Raw genomic sequence first — 22,867 nt, forward strand, 5'->3', positions numbered from 1 at the left:
TCAAACATTTTATGTAGGCCTGGTTTTTTCATCAAGAATAGATGGAATTCATTTATTTCATTAAATGTCCATATTCTTCCCTGGAAAAGGATGCTCATTTTTGCTGGGTAAGTTATTCTTGGCTGCATACCAAGTTCCTTAGCCTTTTGGAATATCATGTTCCAGGCCCTTCGTTCTTTTAATGTGGACGCTGCTAGATCCTGGGTTATCCTTATTGTGGATCCTCCATATCTGAATTGCTTTTTTCTAGCAGCTTCCAATATCTTTTCCTTTGTCTGATGGTTCTTGAACTTGGCCACTATATTTCTTGGCATTTTGATTTTAGGGTCCCTTTCAGTAGGTGATTGATGAATTTTTTCAATGTCTATTTTACCCTCTGTTTCCAGAACGTCTGGCCAGTTCTCTTTGATAATTTCCTCGAAAATGGTGTCCAAGCTCTTTTTTTCCTCACATTTTTCAGGGAGTCTGATTATTCTCAAATTGTCTCTCCTGGATCTGTTTTTCAGGTCTGTTGTGTTTCTAATAAGGTATTTGACATTCTTTTCAATTGTTTCATTTCTCTGGTTTTGCTTGACTACTTCTTGGTTTCTCCTTGAGTCATTCATTTCTACTTGTTCGAGTCTAATTTTCAATGACGTAAAATTCACTCACTTTTTTTATATCTTTTTGTAATTGTCCAATTGAGTTTTTATCTTCTATGGAATTTTTTTCCATTTTATCCATTTTATTTTTTAGAGAGCTGTTTTCTTTTTCCAGCTCACTAATCCTGTTTTCCTTGGAGTTGTTTACCTTTTCCAGCTCACTAATCTTGTTTCTCAATGCTTTGATTACTTTATCCACTCTGTCTTAAAATGCTTGGGATGACTTCTCCAGGTTCTCTTGCCAAACTTCCCATTTCTCTTCTAGCTCTCTTGTGAGAGCCTTTTTGATTTCCTCTATGAGATTCTTTTGTATTGAGAAGCAGCTCATATCCCCCTTAGGGGATTCCTCTGGGGACAGTCTGTTTTTAGTCTCCTTGGTGTTTGAAGTCTGCTCTCTCTCCATACAGAAGCTGTCAATGGTTAGAGCCCTTTTGAATTTTTTGTTCATTTTTTCAGAGTGGGAATCAAAGAAAACAAATTGACAAGAGAAACAATTGGTCTGTTTTTTTGGGGGATGGGGCTGGATGGTATTAATGGACTTCCTCTACAGACTAGGGGTAGGGCAGCAGAGAGCCACTAACAGGACAGTGATGGCTGTGCTGAGTCTGCGCTCTGAGGCTCAAAGAACATCGGAGTCACTCCAGGTGGGGGTTGGGGGTAGCTGGGTTCTGAGAGACAGGTTTTATTCTTTACCTCCGGTGTTTACACCCTCTCTGCTGCTCCTGGCTTGCTGCCAAGACGGAGTATTCACAGTGGGGTAAAAGCCTTTTTGCAGAAACAGCAGAGATCATACCCCTCCCCATCTGGTCTGAGCTGTGTGAGCTGCCTGTCTAGCTGTGACTTGCCTGCCATCAGTCTGTGCCCAGTCTGTTCTACCCTCCCCCGAGCAAACACAGACCTTTTCTGGCATATTTCAAAGATGTCTTCTCTTGATGATTATTTGTGGATTTCTTTCTCGGTCAAGCATTAACTCTGAAGCTTGTCATGAAGTAAGTTCTGAGAGAAAACGCGGAGCTCAAGCAGCTGTCTGCCTCCACGCCGCCATCTTGGCTGGAACTAAGATCCCATATTATTATACTTTTGCTATTTCTTCCTTCAAATTGCTTCTTTTTAAGAGCATTTAGGTGTGATATTATTATGGATATATATATATATATATATATATATATATATATATATATATATATATATATATATATATATATATATATATATATATATAGTACATCACATACATATATGATATTGATATTGATTCACTATCAAAAACTCCTTTAAACATTATATAATTTCCTTAATTATCTTTTTATTTTCTCTAAATTTACTGTAGTCTCATTTGAAACACCTGATTGTTTTTAGTAGAATAAACATAACACATTTTGATTTTTCTGTATGCTGAAGATGTGCCTCAGAATGTCCAGGCTTTTATGGCTTTGCCCTCATTGTTATGGGCTATTCCACACTCTTTATCTTAAACTTTAAAATATCTACAAAATATTGAAAGTTAAAAATACTATTCAAATTATGAAAATACAAAATTTGGAGAGAAAATTTGACTGTCTCCTTAGAAAACACTTAATAGCAGACAAATTTTAAAAGGAACTCAAGATCCTTGAAAGCAGATTAAAGGAATTATGTTTAAAAAGTTAAGTGGACTTAAAAATAGATTTTATAGGAAAAAGGTAAGAATAATTAAGTTAGATGTACCTGAAGAATATAGACACTTAAAAATATCAGGGCAATAGATACATATTTTGCTCCATTGTCATGCATTTTAAAGCACTTTTTAAGTGTAATAAAGAGAGTGCTTTTCACTATACTTTCATGCTTATAATCAACTATAAATTTAAATGATAACACTCCATATTAGGAATGTTACAGAAATGACATACCTTTCATTGTTAGTATCTTTCCCCATCAGTCTGTATTTTAAAAGAAACATTGAACTATGCAAAATACAGTGAAAGAAAAATGATCTGCATAGCTTTGAATATACAACATACTAGTGAAATATTTAATGTGAAATAGGATCTAATCAATGGGAAAAGATTAATTTTGGTTGACATTTTTGGGAACAAACAAAACTGTCTAGATCAGATAGAATCACAAGACTAATGAATTGTTGTAGACATGGCTTTAAGGCTTTTGTTAGTTCAGATTCAATATATATATATTTTTAAAATGAGGTATTCTAGAGACACTGGATATTTAACAAAAGAGAAGGTTTATATTTTCCCACACAACAATATATACAACAAAGATGTACTATAAAGATGTATTTCCATCTGGAAACATGTCTGATGAGTCAATCATCAGAGTATGATGACTTATGTGATCTGTGGCATCCACCAAGACTGAGAGACTTGGAGCCTATATGACTTAAGGGTTCTTCAACCTTAAGAATGGGACCCTATATGTGAAGATACATGGGAAAAGCTAAAGTCAAGTGAAGGGAGGAAGTTTCACCAGGGTAGCCTCTAGGGAAGCTGTGACCAAAGGAGGCTATGTGGTGAGAAAGTTTTATCAAGGTAAGAGAAGCTGCATCAGAAAACTGCTGCTCTGACACACGTTAATATATTATTTAAAAGTTTTTATTTTTAAATTGTTAAGAGGAATGCACTAAGTGGAATTATTCTGCAAAGAATGACTTGTTTAGACATTAAATTTATTGTATTATTTAAATTTTTTTTAAAAAAAGATTTGGTTGGCAGCTCTTTTTTTTTTTTTAATGCTGTGGACAAGTATTTTTTTAAATAAATAATTTTTATGCTTGTTTTCCATGTATAAAAGTTATAAAGCTTCTCTGGTTAAAATATCAGTTCTTTAAACTATGGGTCTTAGTATTATGGACATAAAAATCATAAAACATATATATGCAAGTAAATTTATATTATTAAAAGTCTAAATCAAAATGGGAGAAGAACCTCTTTTGCATATTTTAATACTCATAACACAGTCACAAGATCCAATCCTTTGGATGGAATTAAAGAATATTTTTGTTGAATTTCAAGAAAAATTAGTAACCCCTTTCTTGCATCATCACCATTTCCCAAAATATCAAGTATATGACTTCTGAAGGGAATCATTCCAAATAGATTTAAAATTCTACAGACAAAAATCATATGTTTAGAGCTATGATACAACTTATTTCTAAATCACCTTTTTTTTTTTTCCAGTTTATTATTGTCAAGAAAAACCAGAAAGGTATATACATAATCATAGAATATAGGGGCCAAAGTAATGTTATTGAGTATCTAATCCAGCTTTCTTAATTTATAGATGAGGGAAATGAGGAAGCCCAGAGAAATTAAATATTTCATTCAAAGTCATAGCTAGATAGTGAGAGCACTGCTAATCCATTGAGAAATGTTCTTTATACTACACTTAACATTTTTTTCTTTGATGAAGGACAAAAATGAAGTTAGTTTTCACAAATTAACCTGTTGTTGGAATATTTGTATATCCTAAAATATGCTAAAAATATAGATAGAAAGGAATTCTGGTTATTCCAGTGGGAGTGTAATAGGTAATCAAATCTAGAAATTAAAATATTTGGTGGGATTTTTTGTTTGTTTGTTTTATTTTAGAATTTTTTTTTCTTATTCCAGCCTCTACCAGTACTTAGATTTGTTGAGGTTAAATTTCTATTAAAAATAGGGATAAATAATTCTTGCCCTACCCATGTGGCAGAATTATAGTTACGTAATGAGATGATAGAACAGATACATAAGATTTTTAGAATGAGAAGAAATCTTAGAGTTCATGACACCTCTATTTTACAAGTAAAGGAATTCAAGAGGAGAGAGGTTAGGTTACTTGTCCAAAGTTATATGAAGAATGAGCCAGGATTTGAACCCACAGCTTCTAATTCCAAATGCATTTTTTTTACCCCTCTATTAAAATTATTTGTAGATTACTGAGTGTTCAAAGCACTATATCAATTACATCACTCTTATTAAAAATGTAGATTCCTCTTAATCCTGTTATTTTATCATTCCAACAGTCATCCAGATATAAAAGAATTTAAATTTAAATTTAAAAAGAGAAGAAAAAACAAAGGGTGTTTGTTATACTCTTTCACTTTCATTTGAAGTGATCTTATAACACAAAAATAAAAAAAATAAAAAACAAGGTTTCCTTGTTTTTTTGTGATCTTAAAATAATTCCATTGTGTCTGAAAGTATCATAATTTTTTTTTTCCCAATGAAGTTCAGAAGTCTAACAGACTTGGATTCAAAGGACCTCGGTTCAAATCCCAATTCTGCTATTTTACTACCCATAAGACAAACCACTTAGGCAAACTACTTAACGTATCTAAGTTTCAGTTTTTGGACATGAGATTGAGGTGATTGGACTAGAATACCTCTAAAGAAATTTCCAGTAAAAATAGCGGGGTCTTGTGATCTATATTAACATGACCACAGAAACTTTGGGTTTTGAAATATATTGATGCAACTTAATTATTTTGCTCTGGTGAAAATATAGAAACTAAGAAAACAATTTCTGTGACAATTTGTGAACTTTATGTTTCTACTTTGCATATTACTTCCTTTAAATTTCCCATTTAGGAGCCTTGAATAATTAAAATGGTTGTGTGAATTATTAATTTAGTTTCTTCATTTATTAAAGTTACCACTTACAATGTTCAAAATGGGTACTCAGAGAAGTATAAAGTCTTGAGTCTAGCTCTGTACTACCTTTCCTCAAAGGGAATATTTTTGTTTAAATGGTTGTTTGATTTTAAATTTGCTAATTATTATTATTATTTTTTTTTGTACTTTAGGATCTAGATTTTTCATCACATCCACGGGAGCCTTGTATATTAAAGATGTACAGAATGAAGATGGATTGTATAACTACCGATGTATTACACGGCACAGATACACTGGGGAAACACGACAGAGCAACAGTGCTAGACTTTTTGTATCAGGTATAAGATGTACACATAATCAATCTACTGCTGCTATTTTTAATACTTTTATTCTCATTGCTTTGTCAGCTACTACTAATAATATGTGAATGCTTTAACATTTTAATGCCTGAAGTAGAAGATTTGGTTATTTTTACTTACATAGTAAAATGATGGTTGAGAGAAGAAAAACACAAATAAGCCTTGGTTTTAAGAACTGGTATGGTGTTATTTTCAAAAATGATTTATTAATAAATGAGCTTTATTGTGTTTTTATTATATATCTAGTACTGTTCTATTAATCATATATTAGATGTGGAGATAAATTTAAGACAATAATCCTTACCAACAACTAGTTTTCAATCTAGTTGGGATGACAAGTTATATAAACATGAAAGGTTTTTAAAAGGTACACATAGTAATTAAATTGTGTGCTAGACAATGACAAGATAACTGTCATGACCAAATTATAGGGACAAGAACAAAAGAAGTTAGGGAAGTTCTAGCACTTAGTCCAGTTGTTAGCACACAATAGGCACGTAAAATGGTTCTTGATTTGAGAAGATGCATTTACATAACATTTGAACTTGAAGGAAATTTAGAAACCACTACAGAAAAGGAAACAAGCCTGGAAAGATAAAATCCCCTGCCTAAGGCCATAATCAGAATATAGATGATTTCTGGTCATATTCATTCCAGTCTCACCAAAAGAGAACTCTTTTCTTTGCTAAGACTAACACCTCAACCCATGTTGGTATTCCCATGTTCATCTTCAGTCTCTCTATTATTGACAACTTTTCACTATATACTGGGACTTTTCTTGTGCCTATAACACATTATATGCCAAATAACATTTTCCCATTCTTAAGAGGAAAAAAATATATATTTGATCCTACCATCTTCTTAAATATCACCACACATTTTTTCACATACATGGTAAGGCCTTGAGAAAGCTATCTATCATCAATGAATTCACTTTCTTTCTTCTCTCTTGATTCTAACCCCTTGCATTCTGATTTCTACCCTATTCAACTGAATATTCAAATGAATTTATCTTCTTCAAAGGTAAAATCTAATACTTTTTGATAGTTCATATTCTTCTTGAAATCTGAAGTACTTGAAACCATTTTATCAAGTCAATTCTGGTTCCCAAAACTCTTAGGAATATCAGGAATTTTTTCCCTCAATTTAAGAATATCATGCTATTAATTGCTACTGATTTCAACTTCTGTTATCTAGTTTTTGATTATGAAAATATTACAATTATTATGAAGAGATAATCAGGACTAACATATTTAGACTGGTTAACAGCTCTTCTGCCCTTTTCTAGGTTTGTTCCATAGTTCTACCTTGTAGAACTTCTGTGAAAACCCTCATTATTTGTTTAAAAAGACTTACTTCCATAAATATAGAACTTCCCTGCCTAAGGCTGGAGGCAATGTGTTATCTCTTTCCCCTTTCATTGCCTTCAAACATCTTTTTGTTGTTGTTTTAAATTTTTATTCAGGTTGGGGAAAAGATTCTTGCTCTCTACATTTGACTTTTTAATTTAATTCTACTAGGAACAGAGGAGAAATAGGATCAGAATTTTGGCTGCTACTAGCATTCTGCTGACACAATGAATATCTATATAAGTATATAAAGAGTAGGGATTAACTTAAATACAGATATACCTTTTTACCATTAAACTGGTGCCTTAATTTAGTATGGCCAGTAGAGAACAAGCTTTGGCAAATCTTAAAGAGCTATGAAGATTCAATTTCAATTTTTTCAATTATGAGTCTGACCACAGATTTTGTTGTCCCTGGACAGTCTTCTATGTTAGAAAGACTTGTCACTAGGGTGATCACATTTCTTATAGGCCATAGCAACTCTTGAAGGAAATCTTCTAATTCAAGTAACTGTTATGATCAACATACACATTAACCAAATAAACTATTGCCTAAAGTACAATAAATTCACTAATAAATTAAGATTTTTTTTTTCACTAAACAAGGACTGGTTATAGAAGATTAATACAAAACCATGGCATGGCCTAAACAAATGATGTCTGGAACACTAAAATCCAGAATAAATTGAGTCTCGCAAGGAAAATTATGGAATCTAAGAGCCAGATGTATAATGGCCACAGTGCCATTGAATGTAGGACAACCTAAGTTTGAATCCTACTTTGATATTTGCTAACTTCTGACCCTGGATGATTATTTAACACCTCTTTGTCTCATCTATAAAATGAGAATGGGCTTTAATATCCCTTTAAGTTTTAATGTTATGGGTAAAACACACACACACACACACACATATACACACACATATATAGTATTGCTATTGTTGTGGATCCTAGGGAGAGACTTGACATAGATAATATTCTTTAGAGTCAAAAATGCTTAAACGATCAGAATAGTCATAGAATTCTATAAGTATTCTTCGCTTGTTCTGTTTAACATGTTTAAACATGTATTTGGACAATGACATAGATAATATTTATCACATTTGTAGATGACACAAAGCTGTCAGGTATAGCTAATATACTATATTAGCCTCATTGATTGGCAAGAATATTTGGACATACATTAATTTAACAGGAATAATTATCATAATAATTAGAATAAAAGTGACATAAGTCATGAAATGTTTCTTGTTTAAACCAGAGGAAAAGTCAGATCACTCTAAGAAGTACATTTTTGTAGATTTAAGGAGTATGTTAAAAAAAATATAGGGGGGAAGAGCAAAGATGGTGGGAGTAAAGGCCTAACATCACCTACAAAGCTCTGTAAATACCTTTAAATAATGATTCTAAACAATTTTTAGAGTGGCAGAACTCACCAAATGACAGAATAAAAATGTTTCCAACTTAAGACTACTTAGAAAGAAGGAAAGGTCTGTTGCACTAGAATGAACATGGAATGCAACTAACACAGAACACATTGGTGCAGAGCAGGCCCCAGAAAACCTGAAGCAAACATCTACATTCTAAATAAGTTAGAGCAGACTTCCGAGGGTGGAGCCAAGATGGCAAGGACAAATGTTTCTTTCTGACCTTCTCTTACAATCCTCAGACTAATTAGAAAACCAGTTTCTGAATTAGTTCTGTATTGGCAGAATCCACAAATATTGTGAGTGAAACAAATTACTAGCAGAAGATAATTTCAAAGATCATCAGAAAAAGTCTATTTCAATTGGAAACAGAGGGAGGCAGGCCAAGCACACACACCAGCACAGACAGCACAGACTTATAGTATGCACTCCACCATGTGGCAGAGAATCTACAAAGAAAAATCTACAGCAGTGTTGGCGACTCCGCCCTGGTTCCAAGCCAGTAGATCAGCAAAGAAGTTATAAAACATCCAACACAAACATAAAAGACAAATAGTGAACCTGAAACACCAGAAACTCATGAGACCTATTCATGCCCACCTAGCACTAGTGTGCAGAGAAACCCACTGCAGCCACAACCACTTATAGAGGTAGTTGCTGCTTGTAGAGGAAACTTGGAAAACCTTCCTTGCCCTAAAAGCAAATCTTAACTTAAAAAAAATGAATAAAAAATCAAAGAGAACTCTGATCATAGACAGTTTTTATGGTGAAAGAGAAGAACAGATTTCAAACCCTGAGGAGATTAAAAGCAGATTGCCTCCAGATGAAACCCCAAAAGGTGTTATAACCTGGTCCCAATCACATAAGGCTATCATAGAAGAAATTTTAAAGGATTTTAAAAGAGAGCTAGAAGAAAAATGGGGAAAAGAAATGAAAACTTTGCAAGAGGATTTGGAAAAGACTTAAAACTCATTAAAAGATAGATTTGATAAAATGGAAAAAGAAAACAACTCCCAGAAAAACAGAATTTGTGAAATAGAAAAAGAAAATAACTCCCTAAAGAACAGAATCTGTGAAATGAAAAAAAAATCCATAGAACAAAACAACTCATTTAAAAATTCAATTGGACAAATATAAAAAGAAGTAAAAAAAAGTAAATGAAGAAGATACTTCACTAACAAATGGACATGAATGACTCAATGAGATAACAAGAATCAGTCAAAGAAAAACCAAAAAAGAAGAAGAAGAAGAAGAAGAAGAAGAAGAAGAAGAAGAAGAAGAAGAAGAAGAAGAAGAAGAAGAAATAGAAAAAAATTTAAAATACCTAATTAGGAAAACAACCAACCTGTAAAACAGACATAGGAGAGACCATCTAAAGCTTATTGGACTCCCTGAAAACCATGATGAAAAAAGTGCCTAGACACTATTTTTCAGAAAATCATCAAAGAGAACTGCCTGGATCTTATAGAATCATAAGGTAAAATAACCATTGAAAGAATTAACCAAACACCTCCTGAAAGAGACCCAAAAATAAACTCCAAAGAATATTGTAGAAAATTTCAGAATTATTGTACCCAGGAAAAAATATTACAAGCAGCTAGAAAGAAAGAATTCAAGTACCAAGGAGCTACAATAAAAATCACCCAGGGTCTAACAGCTTCCACCTTAAAGGATCAAATGACCTGGAATCTGATATTCTAAAAGGCAAAGGAACTTGGAATGCAGCCAAGAATAAACCACCTTGCTAAACTGAGCATTCTTTCCATTTATTTCTGATGAAAAGACCAGAGTTAAATGAAAAATTTGACCTCTAAATGTACAACTCAACAGAAGCTAAAAAGGTAAAAAGAAGTCTTGAGAACTGTATTTCTGTTATGAATATACATAGAGAGTACATGTATAATCTGATTTTACTGTTATAATATAAAAAAAGTAGAGATTGAAAAAGGATTGTACTGGAAAAAAGGGGGAAAGTGGAGGTGAAATGAGGGAAATTATGTCTCAGGAAGAGGCAGAGAAAAGCTATTATAATTGAGGGAAAGAAGGAAAGGTGATGAATATTGTGTGGATCTTAATCTCATCAGATTTGGCTCAAAAAAAAAAGAAGAATATCAGACATGTTTAGTTTCACTGAGAAACTTTTCTTACCTTATAGAAAAGTGGGAGGGGAAAGAGGAAAGGGAAGGGGTAGGCTAAATAGAAGGGAAAACAAAAATATAGGGACAAGGTATAAGAAAGGGGGATTGTCTCTAAAGGGGAAGAATTGCTTGAGGCAAGTATTGTTCATAAGTAATATACTGGGGAGGAATAAAGGGGAAAGGGAAAGAGAAAATTACAATGTGGGATTAAAAAGATGTCAGGAAATTTAGAATTAATAGTTTTAACCACAAATGTGAATGGGGTGAACTCTCCTATAATCAGGAAGCAGAGAGCAAACTGGATTATAAAGGTAAAAGGCAGGAGCAGAATTGTTATGCTTCAGGTGAAGTAAAATGAGCAGAGATAATCATTCTGATCTCAACTCAAGCAAAAGCAAAAATTGATCTAATTTAAAAAAAAAAAGCTAAAGAAGGAAGCGATATCTTGCTAAAGGGTACCATAGATAATAAAACAATATTAATATTAAACACATATGTACCAAGTGGCATAGCATCTAAATTCCTAAAGGAGAAGTTAAAAGAATTGCAAGAAGAAATACATAGCAAAACTATAGTAGTGGGAGATCTCAACCTTGACTTAGATAAATCAAACCACAAAATAAATAAGAAAGAAGTCAAAGAAGTAAATAGTATATTAGAAAAGTTAGGTATGAAAGATCTTTGGAGAAAATTTCTTCTGGCAATTCATGGAACCTACAAAAAATTTACCATATGTTAGGACATAAAGATCTCAAAATCAAATGAAGAAAGGCAGAAATAATAAATGCATTTTTTTCAGATCATGATGCAATAAAAATTACTTTCAGTAAAAGGCCAGGGAAAAATAGAACAAAAAGTAAATGGAAATTAAATAATATCATCCTAAAGAATGAATGGGTAAACCAGTAAATCATAGACACAATTAATAATTTCACCCAATAGAATGACAGTAATGAGAAGACATACCAAAATTTGTGGGATGCAACCAAAGCAGTAATAAGGGGAAATATTATATCTCTAGAGGCATACTTGCATAAAATAAAGAAAGAGAAGATCAATGAATTAAGCTTGTAACTAAGAAAGCTAGAAAAAGAACAAATTAAAACTCCAATCAAGTATAAAACTTATAATTCTAAAAATAAAAAGGAGAGATTAATAAAATTGAAAGTAAAAACAAACTATTGAATGAATAAATAAAACTGAGTTGGTTTTATGAAATAACCAAAAAAATAGATAAACCTTTAGTTAATTTGATTGTTAGTCTCAAAAACAAAAAGGGAAAACTTTCCACCAATAAAAAGGAAATTAGAGCAATAATTATGCCCAATTTTATGCCAATAAATGTGATAATCTAAGCAAAATGGAAGAAAACCTACAAAAATATAGATTGCCCAGATTAACAGAAGAGGAAATAAATTACTTAGTCCCATTTTAGGAAAAAAAAAAAAAAAAGAACAATCTAATAATCAACTCCCTAAGAAAAAATCCTGAGGACCAGATGGATTTACATGTGAATTCTACCAAACATTTAAAGAACAATCAACTGCAATGCTTTATAAATTATTTGAAAAAATAGGGAATGAAGGACTCCTTCCAATTCCTTCTATTACACAAACATAGTAATGATTCCTAAACCAAGTAGGATGAAAAAAGAAAAAGAAAATTATAGACTAATCTCCAAATAAAATATTAGCAAAGAGATTACAGAAAAAATTTCCCCCTGATAATTACAACATAACCAAGTAAGATTTTTACCAGGAATTCAGGGCTGGTTCAATATTTGGAAAACTATTATCATAATTGACTTTATCAATAACCAAATTAACAAAAATTATATGATTTTCTCAATAGATGCAGAAAAAACATTTGATAAAATCCATTATCCATTCATATTAAAAACATTGGCGAGTACAGGAATAAATGTACTTTTCCTTAAAATAATCAGTAGCATCTATTTAAAACCATCAGCAAGTATCATATGTAATGGGGATAAACTAGAACCATTCCCAATAAGTCAGGGATAAAACAAAGTTGCCAACTATCATTTATTATTCAATATTGTATTAGAAGTGCTAGCTTTGGAAATAAGAGAAGAAAAAGAAATTAAAAGAATTTGAGGAGGTAATAAGGAAAACAAATTATCAGTCTTTGCAGATGATATGATGGTATGCTTAGAGAACCCTAGAGAATCAACTAAAAAACTATTAGAAATAATCTCCAACTTTATCAAAGATGCATGATATAAAATAAAACCACATTAAATCATCAGCATTTTCATACATCACTAACAAAACCCAGCAACAAGAGATTCAAAGAGAAATTCCATTTAAAATAACTAGAATAGAATAAAATATTTGGGAAGCTATCTGCTAAGGAAAAGTCAAGGGCTAATAAAAAAAAAAGAAAAAAGAAAAAAAGTCAAGGACCATATGAGCGAAACTACAAAACACTTCCCACACAAATAAAGTCAGATCTGAACAACTGGAAAAATATCAAGTGCACTTGGATAGATTGAGCAAATATAATAATTACAATACTACCTAAAGTAATCTACTTATTTAGTGCTATACCAATCAAAATCCCAAGAAACTATTTTACTAACTTAAAAATAATAACAACAAAATTCAACTGGAAAAACAAAAGGTCAAGAATTTTAAGGGAATTAATGAAAAAAGAGCAAATGAATGTGACCTAGCTATATCAGATCTAAAATTATATCATAAAGCAGCGGTCATCAAAACCATTTTGTACTGGCTAAGAAATAGAACAGCTGATCAGTAGAATAGATTAGGTTCACAGAACTTAATAGTCAATGACAATAGCAATCTAACATTTGACAAATCCAAAGACCCCAGCTTTTCAGATAAGAATTCACTATTTGATAAAAATTACTGGGAAAATTGGAAACTACTATGGCAGAAACTAGGCATTAACCCAATATACCATAACACCATATATCAAGATAAGGTCGAAATAGATTCATGATCTAGACATAAAGAATGATTTTATAACCAAATTAGAAGAACATAGAATAGTTTACCTCTCAGATTTATGGAAGAAGAAAGAATTTGTGACCAAAGAAGAAATAGAAATAATTATTGATCACAAAATAGATCATTTTGATTATATTAAGTTAAAAAGTTTTTGTACAAATAAAATTAATGCAGACAAGATTAGAAGGGAAGGAATAAACTGAGAGAACATTTTACATTCAAAGGTTCTGATAAAAGTCTCATTTCTAAAATATATAGAGAATTGACTCAAATTTATAAGAATTCAAGTAACTCTTCAACTGATAAATGGTCAAAGTATATGAACAAAGAATTTTCAGGTGAAGAAATTGAAACTATTTCTAGTCATATGAAAAGGTGCTTTCAATCACTTTTGATCAGAGAAATACAAATTAGCAACTCTGAGATACCATTACTCACCTCTCAGATTGGGTAAGATAACAGGAAAAGATAATGATGAATGTTGGAGAGTATGTGGGCAAATTAGGATACTGATACATTGTTGGTGGAACTGTGAATGGATACAACCATTCTGGTGAGCATTCTGGAACTATGCTCAAAAAACTATTAAACTATGCATACCCTTTGACCCAGCAGTGTTTCTATTAGGCCTCTATTTCAACAATATCTTAAAGGAGGGAAAGGGACCCACATGTGCAAAAATGTTTGTGGTAGCCCTTTTTGTGGTGGCAAGAAACTAGAAACTGAATGGATCCCCATTAATTGGAGAATGGCTGAATACGTTATGTATATGACTCTTATGGAATATTATTGTTGTCTAAGAAATAACTAGCAGGATGATTTCAGAGAGTCCTGGAGAGACCTACATGAACTGATGCTAAGTGAAATGAGCAGAACCAGGAGATCATTATACACTGCAACAATAAGACTACACAATGATCAGTTCTGATGTATGTGGCTCTCTTCAACAATGAGATGATTCAAACCAGTTCTAATTGAATTGTTCAGTGATAAAGACAGCCATCTTTACCCAAAGAGAGTACCATGTGAGCTGAGTGTGGACCACAACATAGCATTCTCACTCTTTCTGTTGTTGTTTGCTTGTATTTTGTTTTCTTTCCCAGTTTTTTCCCTTCTTGATATGATTTTTCTTGTAAAGCAAGATAACTGTATATATATTTACATATATGCACATATATACATATGTTGGATTTAACATATATATATTTAACATATTTAACATGTATTGGACTATTTGCCATCTAGGGGAGGGAGTGGGGAGAAGGAGGGGATAATTTGGAATAGAAGGATTTGCCAGGATCAATGTTGAAAAATTACCCATGCAATATGTTTTATAAATAAAAAGCTTTAATCAAAATAAATAAACAAACAAATAAATAAAAATAAGTGAGAGCAGTGACTGTGGCTCACAGACACCAAAGACAATTTAGAATGATGGTAGGAAAGGTCTAATGGACCTGAATGAGAATGGAGCACAATTAAACACAGACAGTGCCAGCACAACCCTGAACCCAGCAAACTAGGAGCAATTAGGAACTACTTAATCATAATCATCAGCAGCAGCAGGATAGGTTCTGTGGCTTCCAGAGCTTTCAGTCCACAAATGTTAAAGCTAGCTAGAAAACAATTACAAGGGTCTCTTTAATAGCACCAAGACAGAACGTTGTTGCTTTGCTCACACTCAGGAGGAGGGAGAACATTAAGAGTTTGTGGCCACAGAACAGCAGGGACCTTCCTCACAGTTCTAGGGTAGAAAAGAGGGGTGGTCCTCATTCATAGACCACAGGCCAAGAAAATAGTAAACATCTTTCCTTAAATCATAATACATTAAAAGAACTGAAGACTTACAGGTTTTTAGATGTATCTCTGAAAATATCTGCTCAAAACTTCTGCAGCTTGAGACAATGCATCCTCCATCTTGGAAAAAGAGGTGTATTTTAAGAAAGAAGGAAAAATCAAGTAAAACACTGAGGAAATGATCAAACAACAGAAAAAAATATGACCATGGAAAAGTTATTATGATGAAAAGGAAGATCAAAACACACAGAAGAAGATAACAAAGATAAAGGTGTTACATTCAAACCCTCCAGGAAAAATATGAATTAGTTTAAGGTTATGAAAAACCTCAAAAAGCATTTTGAGAATCCATTAAGAGAAGTACAAGTAAAATTAGAAAGAGAAATGAGAATGAATCAAAAAAATCATGCCAACTGAGTCAACAGTTTAGTAATAAAAAAAAAAAATAAGCCCCAAAAATATGACCATAGAAAGTTACTATGATGAAAAGGAAGATCAAAACACATAGAAAAAGATAATAAAGATAAAGCTCTTATATTCAAACCCTCCAGGAAAAATGTAAATTGGTTTAAAGTTATGAAAGACTTCAAAAAGCATTTTTAGAATCAACTAAGAGAGGTATAAGTAAAATTGGGAAGATAAATGAGAGTGAGGCAAGAAAATCAGGCCAACTGAGTCAACAGTTTAATAATGGAAAAACAAACAAACAAATAAAAACAAAACAACAAAGAAAACCACACCTTAAAAACATACTAAGCCAAATTATAAAAGAGATACAAAAAGTCAATGAGAATAATACATTAAAAAGCATAATTAGCCAAATAGAAAAAGAGGCACCCTAAATTCACTGAAGAAAAAACATCCTTAAAAAGTAGCTGGTCAAATGGAAATGGTGTTACAAAAGCTCACTGATAAATATTCCTTGAAAATTAGAATTGTGCAAACTGAAGCTAATAATTTTTTGAGTAACCAAGAAGCAATAAAACAAAACCAAAAGAATGAAAAATTGGAATACAACATAAATATTTCATTGGAAAAACAACTGACCTGAAAAATATATTCAGGAGAGATAATTTAAAAATTATTGGATTACCTGAAACCATAATCAAGAAAAGAGTCTAGACATCATCTTGCCAAAAACTATAAAGGAAAATTGTCCTGATATTATAGAACCAGGGGATAAAATAGAAATTAAAAGAATTCATCAATCATCTCCTAAAAATGATCCCAAAATAAAAGTTCCCAGAAATATAATAGTCAAATACCAGAACTCCTAATTCAAGAAGAACATATTGCAAGCAACCAGCAAGAAATAATTCAAGTATCATGGATCCACAATCAGGATAACACAAGATTTAATTTATCAGTTTCTATGTTAAAGGAACAAAGGGCTGGGAATGTTATTCTGCAGGGCAAAGGAGATAGGATTACAACCAAGAATCACCCAGAAAACTTGAGTATAATACTGCTTGTTGTATGTGTGTGTGTGTGTGTGTGTGTGTGTGTGTGTGTGTGTGTGTGTGTGTGGAGGGGGGATGGATATTTAATGACAATTCACTTTCAAACATTCTTGATGAAAAGACCAGAGCTGAATGGAAAATTCTTGAGGAGGAGCAGGGTAAAAGGAAAGAGAGAATAGAATGAACAGGGGAAGGGAAATAGAAGGAAAGAAAATGCAGATAGCAAAAGTAACTATGAAAAAAAATTGAAGCAAGTTTGATAAATGCCTCATTTCTCAAACATATAAAGACTGAATAAAATGTTTAAAAGGTGAGAGCATTTCCCAACTGATAAATGATCAAAAATATGAAGTTTTCAGATGAGATAATCCAAGTTTTCTATAGCCATATTTTAAAAATGCCCTAAATCACTATTGATTAGAAGAAATCAAATTAAAACAATCCTGAGGTACACATGCTTATTAGATTAGCTAATAGGACAGAAAAAGTAAACGGCAAATTTTGGAAGGAATGTGGGGAAAATGACATTAATTTATTATTGGTGGAGTTGTAAATTGATTCATTCTTCTGTAGAGAAATTTGAAATTATGCCTAAGGACCATGCATAAGCAATACCACTACTAGGTCTGTATTCCAAAAGAGATTTAAAAAACAAAGAAGAAAACAACCTATTTGTACAAAAATGGTTATAGCAGCTCTTTTCTATTGGCAAAGAATTGAAAACTGAAGAGATGCCCATTAACTATGGAAATACTATGTAATTATAATGATATACTATCTTGCTATGAAAAATGATGAGCAAGATGTTCTCAGAAAAATCTGGAAAAACTTTCACAGGTTAATGCAAAGTGAAATATGATATGTACAAAGTAACAGTATTAATTCAAGATGATCAGTTGTGAACAACTTAGTTATTCTTTACAGTACAATGATCCAAAACAATTCTGAAGGATTTATGATGAAAAAGCTGTCCATTTCCAGATAAGAAATTATGCTATCGAAATACAGATTGAAGCATATCTATTTATTTTATTATTTTGGTATTTCTTCTGTAACTATTGTGGAAATGTTTTGCATTTTTATACATGTATAATATTTCACAATATGGGAGAGATTTTAAAACTGAAGGTTTCTAAAACCAATGTTAAAAGCTGTTTTTACATGGAGCTGAGAGAAATATTGTAAATATTTTCAATTAGGTTAAAAGAGATATATAAAAAATTCTCTAAAGATTTGTTCTTGTAGACACATAATTCCAACCTCCTTCCCCTTTAAAAAAGCTGTTAAGAAAAAAAATTTTACAGAGCCACAAGTATGCCAAAAAAAATTCATTGATTTTCTTTAGTTCCTACCATGAGTCTTCATTTATATCTACTGATCCTACCTACCTTGCTTGTATAAAGGCAGCCCTCCCATCTATTCCACTTCTCCCACTAAATTGTGTTCTATAAAGATTCTTAATACCATAGAACTATCCATTGCAGCTGATGAATGACTCTCTCAGGCTAGAACAAGCTCCAAACTGCAGACAAGGGGGGATGAATTAAATAATAGAGGGAAAATGTCAAGAATATTATTTACAAATTTGGTATTCATATTCTTAAACTATGACATCTGTCTTTTACATTCTAGAAAATGTATAGTATCCTTTTGATTTTGTAATGATATACTGGACATATCTGTTCCAAATATCATGACTCCTCAAAAGTGAAATCATACTTTCTTCTTCCTTCTCAGTATTTCCTTTTGTTTGAGATAAGTAAATGTTTTCAATGATAATTGATTAAATGCATCAGAAGTATTTGATTATACAATGAAAGTTTAGTATCAGAGGGGCCATTCTAGATAGAACCATATAACATGTAACATGTGCCCCTTTTTTCCTTGACATTATGTGAGGGAGAAACCAAACAAGAAAAATTGAAAAGCTAATTTACAGCTTTAAAAAGTTTCTGTTCTATCTAGGAAGACCGTATTCTATCCTGACAATTTTTAGAAAATTACTAAATCATATTCGAAAACTGAAAACCTTACATCTACTTCCCTTTTCAGATTCTTAAATTTAATTTTCCTCAAAAGCATTCAATGTACCCACAATTGGGCTATTTAGTATTCCTTGCATATCCACATTGTGTTACTTGCGATTTCTTTCTTCTGTTTATTACCTACTTAATTATTATCCTCATCAGTTTAGGTTAAATACAGAAACTACTTATTTAAATCTAAAGGATTCCAATTGTCTAGGATAAGTTTTGGGAACTCAAAAACTACATAAGCATCTACAAATTCATAGCAGTAGCAAAAAAAATAAGTAAGGTTTTTCATTCTTCCAACACTTATCATTATGAACTGAATTTTACTAAGATGATAGTAACAATAAGACTCAGCATAAAATATTTATAGTTCTGATATGAGAAATGGAAAAAAATTTGACATAAAATGAGAAGGAAGGACATGGTTGTGACAACAAGAAAATTATTTTGGCATGTCAAGGCCTGAAAATCACAGACAGACTGATAATTTATAGTTTTGTTATGGGAAAAAATTCCTGGAGTTCTCTTGATATATTATCAATATCATTTGAAGCAAATGATTTCATGATTCATGAAATTCATATTCAGTGGTAACATAGCCAAACTTGTAACTTAACAGATGAAAAACTCTCTTTTCATGTGAAATAGGATAATGATGAAACTGAACCAGCAAGATCTTGTCATTACTTTTATAAGGATGCCATCTCAAATATTTCCAGAATCTATATACATTTGGATTCCTGTAATATTTAGAAGAAGAATACCAGCTGATCTGCTATTTTGCTACTTTAAAAACAAAATTGGCCAATTGAGAAAGGAGGTACAAAAGCTTACTGAGGAGAAATTTCTTAAAAATTAGAACTGAGCAAATGGAAACTAATGGACTCATGAGAAACCAAGATATAATAAAGCAAAATAAAAAAAAAAAGAAAAATGCAAAACATAGGAAATATCTCATTGGAACAACAACTGACCTGGAAAATAGATCCAGAAGAGATAACTTAAAAATTATTGGTCTACCTGAAAGTCATGATCAAAAAAAAAGAACCTGAACATTATCTTTCAAGAAATTATAAAGGAAAATTGTCTTGATATTCTAGAAGCAGAGGATAAAAAAGAAATTGAAAAAAAAATCTACCATTCACATCCTGAGAGAGTGATTGAAATGAAATGAAATGTGCCAGATTGAATGAAATTAAAACGCCCAGAAATATTGTAGTCAAATTCCATAACACCCAGGTCAAGTAAAAAATATTGCAAACATCAAGTAAGAATTCAAATATTGTGGGGCCATAGTCAGGATAACGCAAGATTTAGCAGCTTCTATAAGACTGGAGGCTTTGGAATATGATATTTCAGAGAGCAATGGAGCTAGGATTGCAACCAAGAATCACCTACCCAGAAAAACTGAATATACTTCTTTAGAGGAAAAATGAAATAGAAGATTTGCAAACATTCATGATGAAAAGACTAGAGCTTAATGGAAAATTTGATCTTCAAATACAAAACTCTGAAGAAGCAAAAGGAGGTATTCAGGGAAGTTATATCATAAGAGACTTAATAAGGTTTATCTATTTATTTCTATATGGGAAGATGATACTTATAACTCATTAGAACTTTCTCATTATTATAGCAGTTAATGAGTATATATAGCCAGAAGGCATAGATATAAGTTAAATGTGAAGAAATAATATCTTTTTTTTTTTTTAATAATGAAATGAAGAGGTGAAAGAGGTAGAAAAAGAAATGGAGAACTGGAATGGTGCAAATCTGCCATAAAAAAGGCAAAAAACCATTTAACAGTGGAAGGAAAGAAGAGGAAGAGAGAGTTAATGAGTGAACTTTACTCTCATTAGAAGTGACTCAAAAATATGGGAAGGGGGAAGGTTGATAAAAAAGAGGACATATTGGGGGAGGGATTGTTCAGTACCAAAATAAAGTCAAATACAAAAATGATCTACCTTGGAGGTGTCCTTATTCTTTTTTATAAGTAAATTTTACTTTTTAATTTACCAAAATTCACTTCTATTCTCTCAAGCCAAATTGAAAAAGAAAGCAAAGACCTTGTAGCAAATATGTATCATCAAGCAAAACAATTGCATTGATCAGAATTCTTGTCTTTCAAAGTTGTTTGCTTTTATAACATTGTTATTTCATATAAATTGTTCTCCTGTCTCTGCAATTTTCACTCTTTATCTGTTAATGAGTCTTTCTCCATTTTTCTGAAATAATCTCTTACCATTTCTTACAACACAATAGTATTTCATCACATTTTATACCATCGCTACTCACCAAATAATGGACACTCCATCCCATTTCTAATTATTTGACACAAGAAAAAAAGCTGATATAATTATTTTTATATACATAGCTTCTTTTCCTCATTATTTTATCTCTCTGAGGTATTTTCCTAGTAGTGATATCATTGAGTCAAAGAATACACAATGTTTAATAACTTTTTAGTGATAGTTTCAAATTGTCTTCCAGAATGGTGGGTCAATTAATGTAATGCATCCTTTCTAGCATTTGTCATTTTTTGAAAAGTGCAAAGTGGCAATTTCACAGTATTTGAATCTAGATTTCTCCAATTATTAGTAACTTAGAGCATAAAATCTGGCTATGGATAACATTTCTTTCTTTGATATTTGACTATTCATATTCTTTAGCCATTTATCAATTGAGGCATGTCTTTTTTTTCTGATAAATTTGCAACAGTTTCCTATATATTTTAGCAATAAAATTTTTTTATTTTTTAATACCTGTGATTTAATTTTCACAAAGATATCCAAGGGAAACAATTCCTTCTATCAATGAAAGTTAGCACTTGTTTACAATTTACAAGTTGGAAGCATTTTTTAAATTAAAGCTTTGTATTCACAAAACATATGCATGGGTAATTTTTCAACATTGACCCTTGCAAAACCTCTTGTTCCAAATTTTCCCCTCCTTCCCTCCACCCCCTCCCCTAGATGGCAGGCATTCCCATATATATTAAATATCTTATAGTATATCCTAGGTACAATATATATGTGCAGACCCGAATTTTGTTGTTGTTGTTGTTGCAAAGGAAGGATTGTATTCGGAAGGTAAAAATAATCTGGGAAGAGAAACAAAACAAAACAAAACAAAACAACAACAACAACAACAACAACAAAACAAAAAACAAACAAAAAAAAAACAAAAACAAAAACACAATGCTCACAGTTTACACTCATTTCCCAGTGTTCCTTTTCTGGATGTAGCTGATTCTGTCCATCGTTGATCAATTGGAATTGGATGAGCTCTTCTCTATGTTGAAGATATCCACGTCCATCCCAATACATCCTCATACAGTATCATTGTTGAAGTGTATAATGATCTTCTGGTTCTACTCGTTTCACTTAGCATCAGTTGATCTAAGTCTCTCCAAGCCTCTCTGTATTCCTCCTGTTAGTCATTTCTTACAGAACAATAATATTCCATAACATTCATATACCATAATTTACCCAACCATTCTCCAATTGATGGACATCCATTCATTTTCCAGTTTCTAGCCACTACAAAAAGGGCTGCCACAAGCATTTTGGCACATACAGGTCCCTTTCCCTTCTTTAGTATTTCCTTGGGATATAAGCCCAGGAGTAGCACCGCTGGGTCAAAGGGTATGCACATTTTGATAACTTTTTGGGCATAATTCCAGATTGCTCTCCAGAATGGTTGGATTCTTTCACAACTCCACCAACAATGCATCAGTGTCCCAGTTTTCCCACAGCTCCTCCAACATTTATCGTTATTAGTTCCTGTCATCTTAGCCAATCTGATAGGTGTGTAATGATATCTTAGAGTTGTCTTAATTTGCATTTCTTTGATAATGTTTTGAGCATAGTTCCAAATTGCTCTCCAGAATGGCTGGATACATTCACAATTCTACCAATAATGTATTAGTATCCCAATTTTCTCACATGCCCTCCAACATTCGTCCTTATCTTTTCCTGTCATCTTAGCCAATCTGAGAGGTGTATAGTGGTATCTCAAAGTTGTCTTAATTTTCATTTCTCTGATCAATATCTTTAATCTCTTTTTCTTCTCTTATTGCCAAA

General features: G+C 32.1%; 1 protein-coding gene across 7 annotated transcripts in view; it reads left to right on the plus strand.

Moving 5' to 3' along the window:
- The window catches only part of DSCAM (DS cell adhesion molecule), a 750,733-nt gene that overhangs the window by 268,500 nt on the left and 459,366 nt on the right, over positions 1 to 22,867 (plus strand). For all 7 annotated transcript variants that reach the window (XM_074300489.1, XM_074300491.1, XM_074300490.1 and 4 more), the window contains exon 4: positions 5,425 to 5,571. In XM_074300489.1, the coding sequence (XP_074156590.1) occupies positions 5,425 to 5,571 (147 nt within the window). The remainder of the gene's footprint in view (positions 1 to 5,424; positions 5,572 to 22,867) is intronic.

The sequence above is a fragment of the Sminthopsis crassicaudata genome, chromosome 3, assembly GCF_048593235.1.
Source record: "Sminthopsis crassicaudata isolate SCR6 chromosome 3, ASM4859323v1, whole genome shotgun sequence".
NCBI classification, from domain to species: domain Eukaryota; kingdom Metazoa; phylum Chordata; class Mammalia; order Dasyuromorphia; family Dasyuridae; genus Sminthopsis; species Sminthopsis crassicaudata.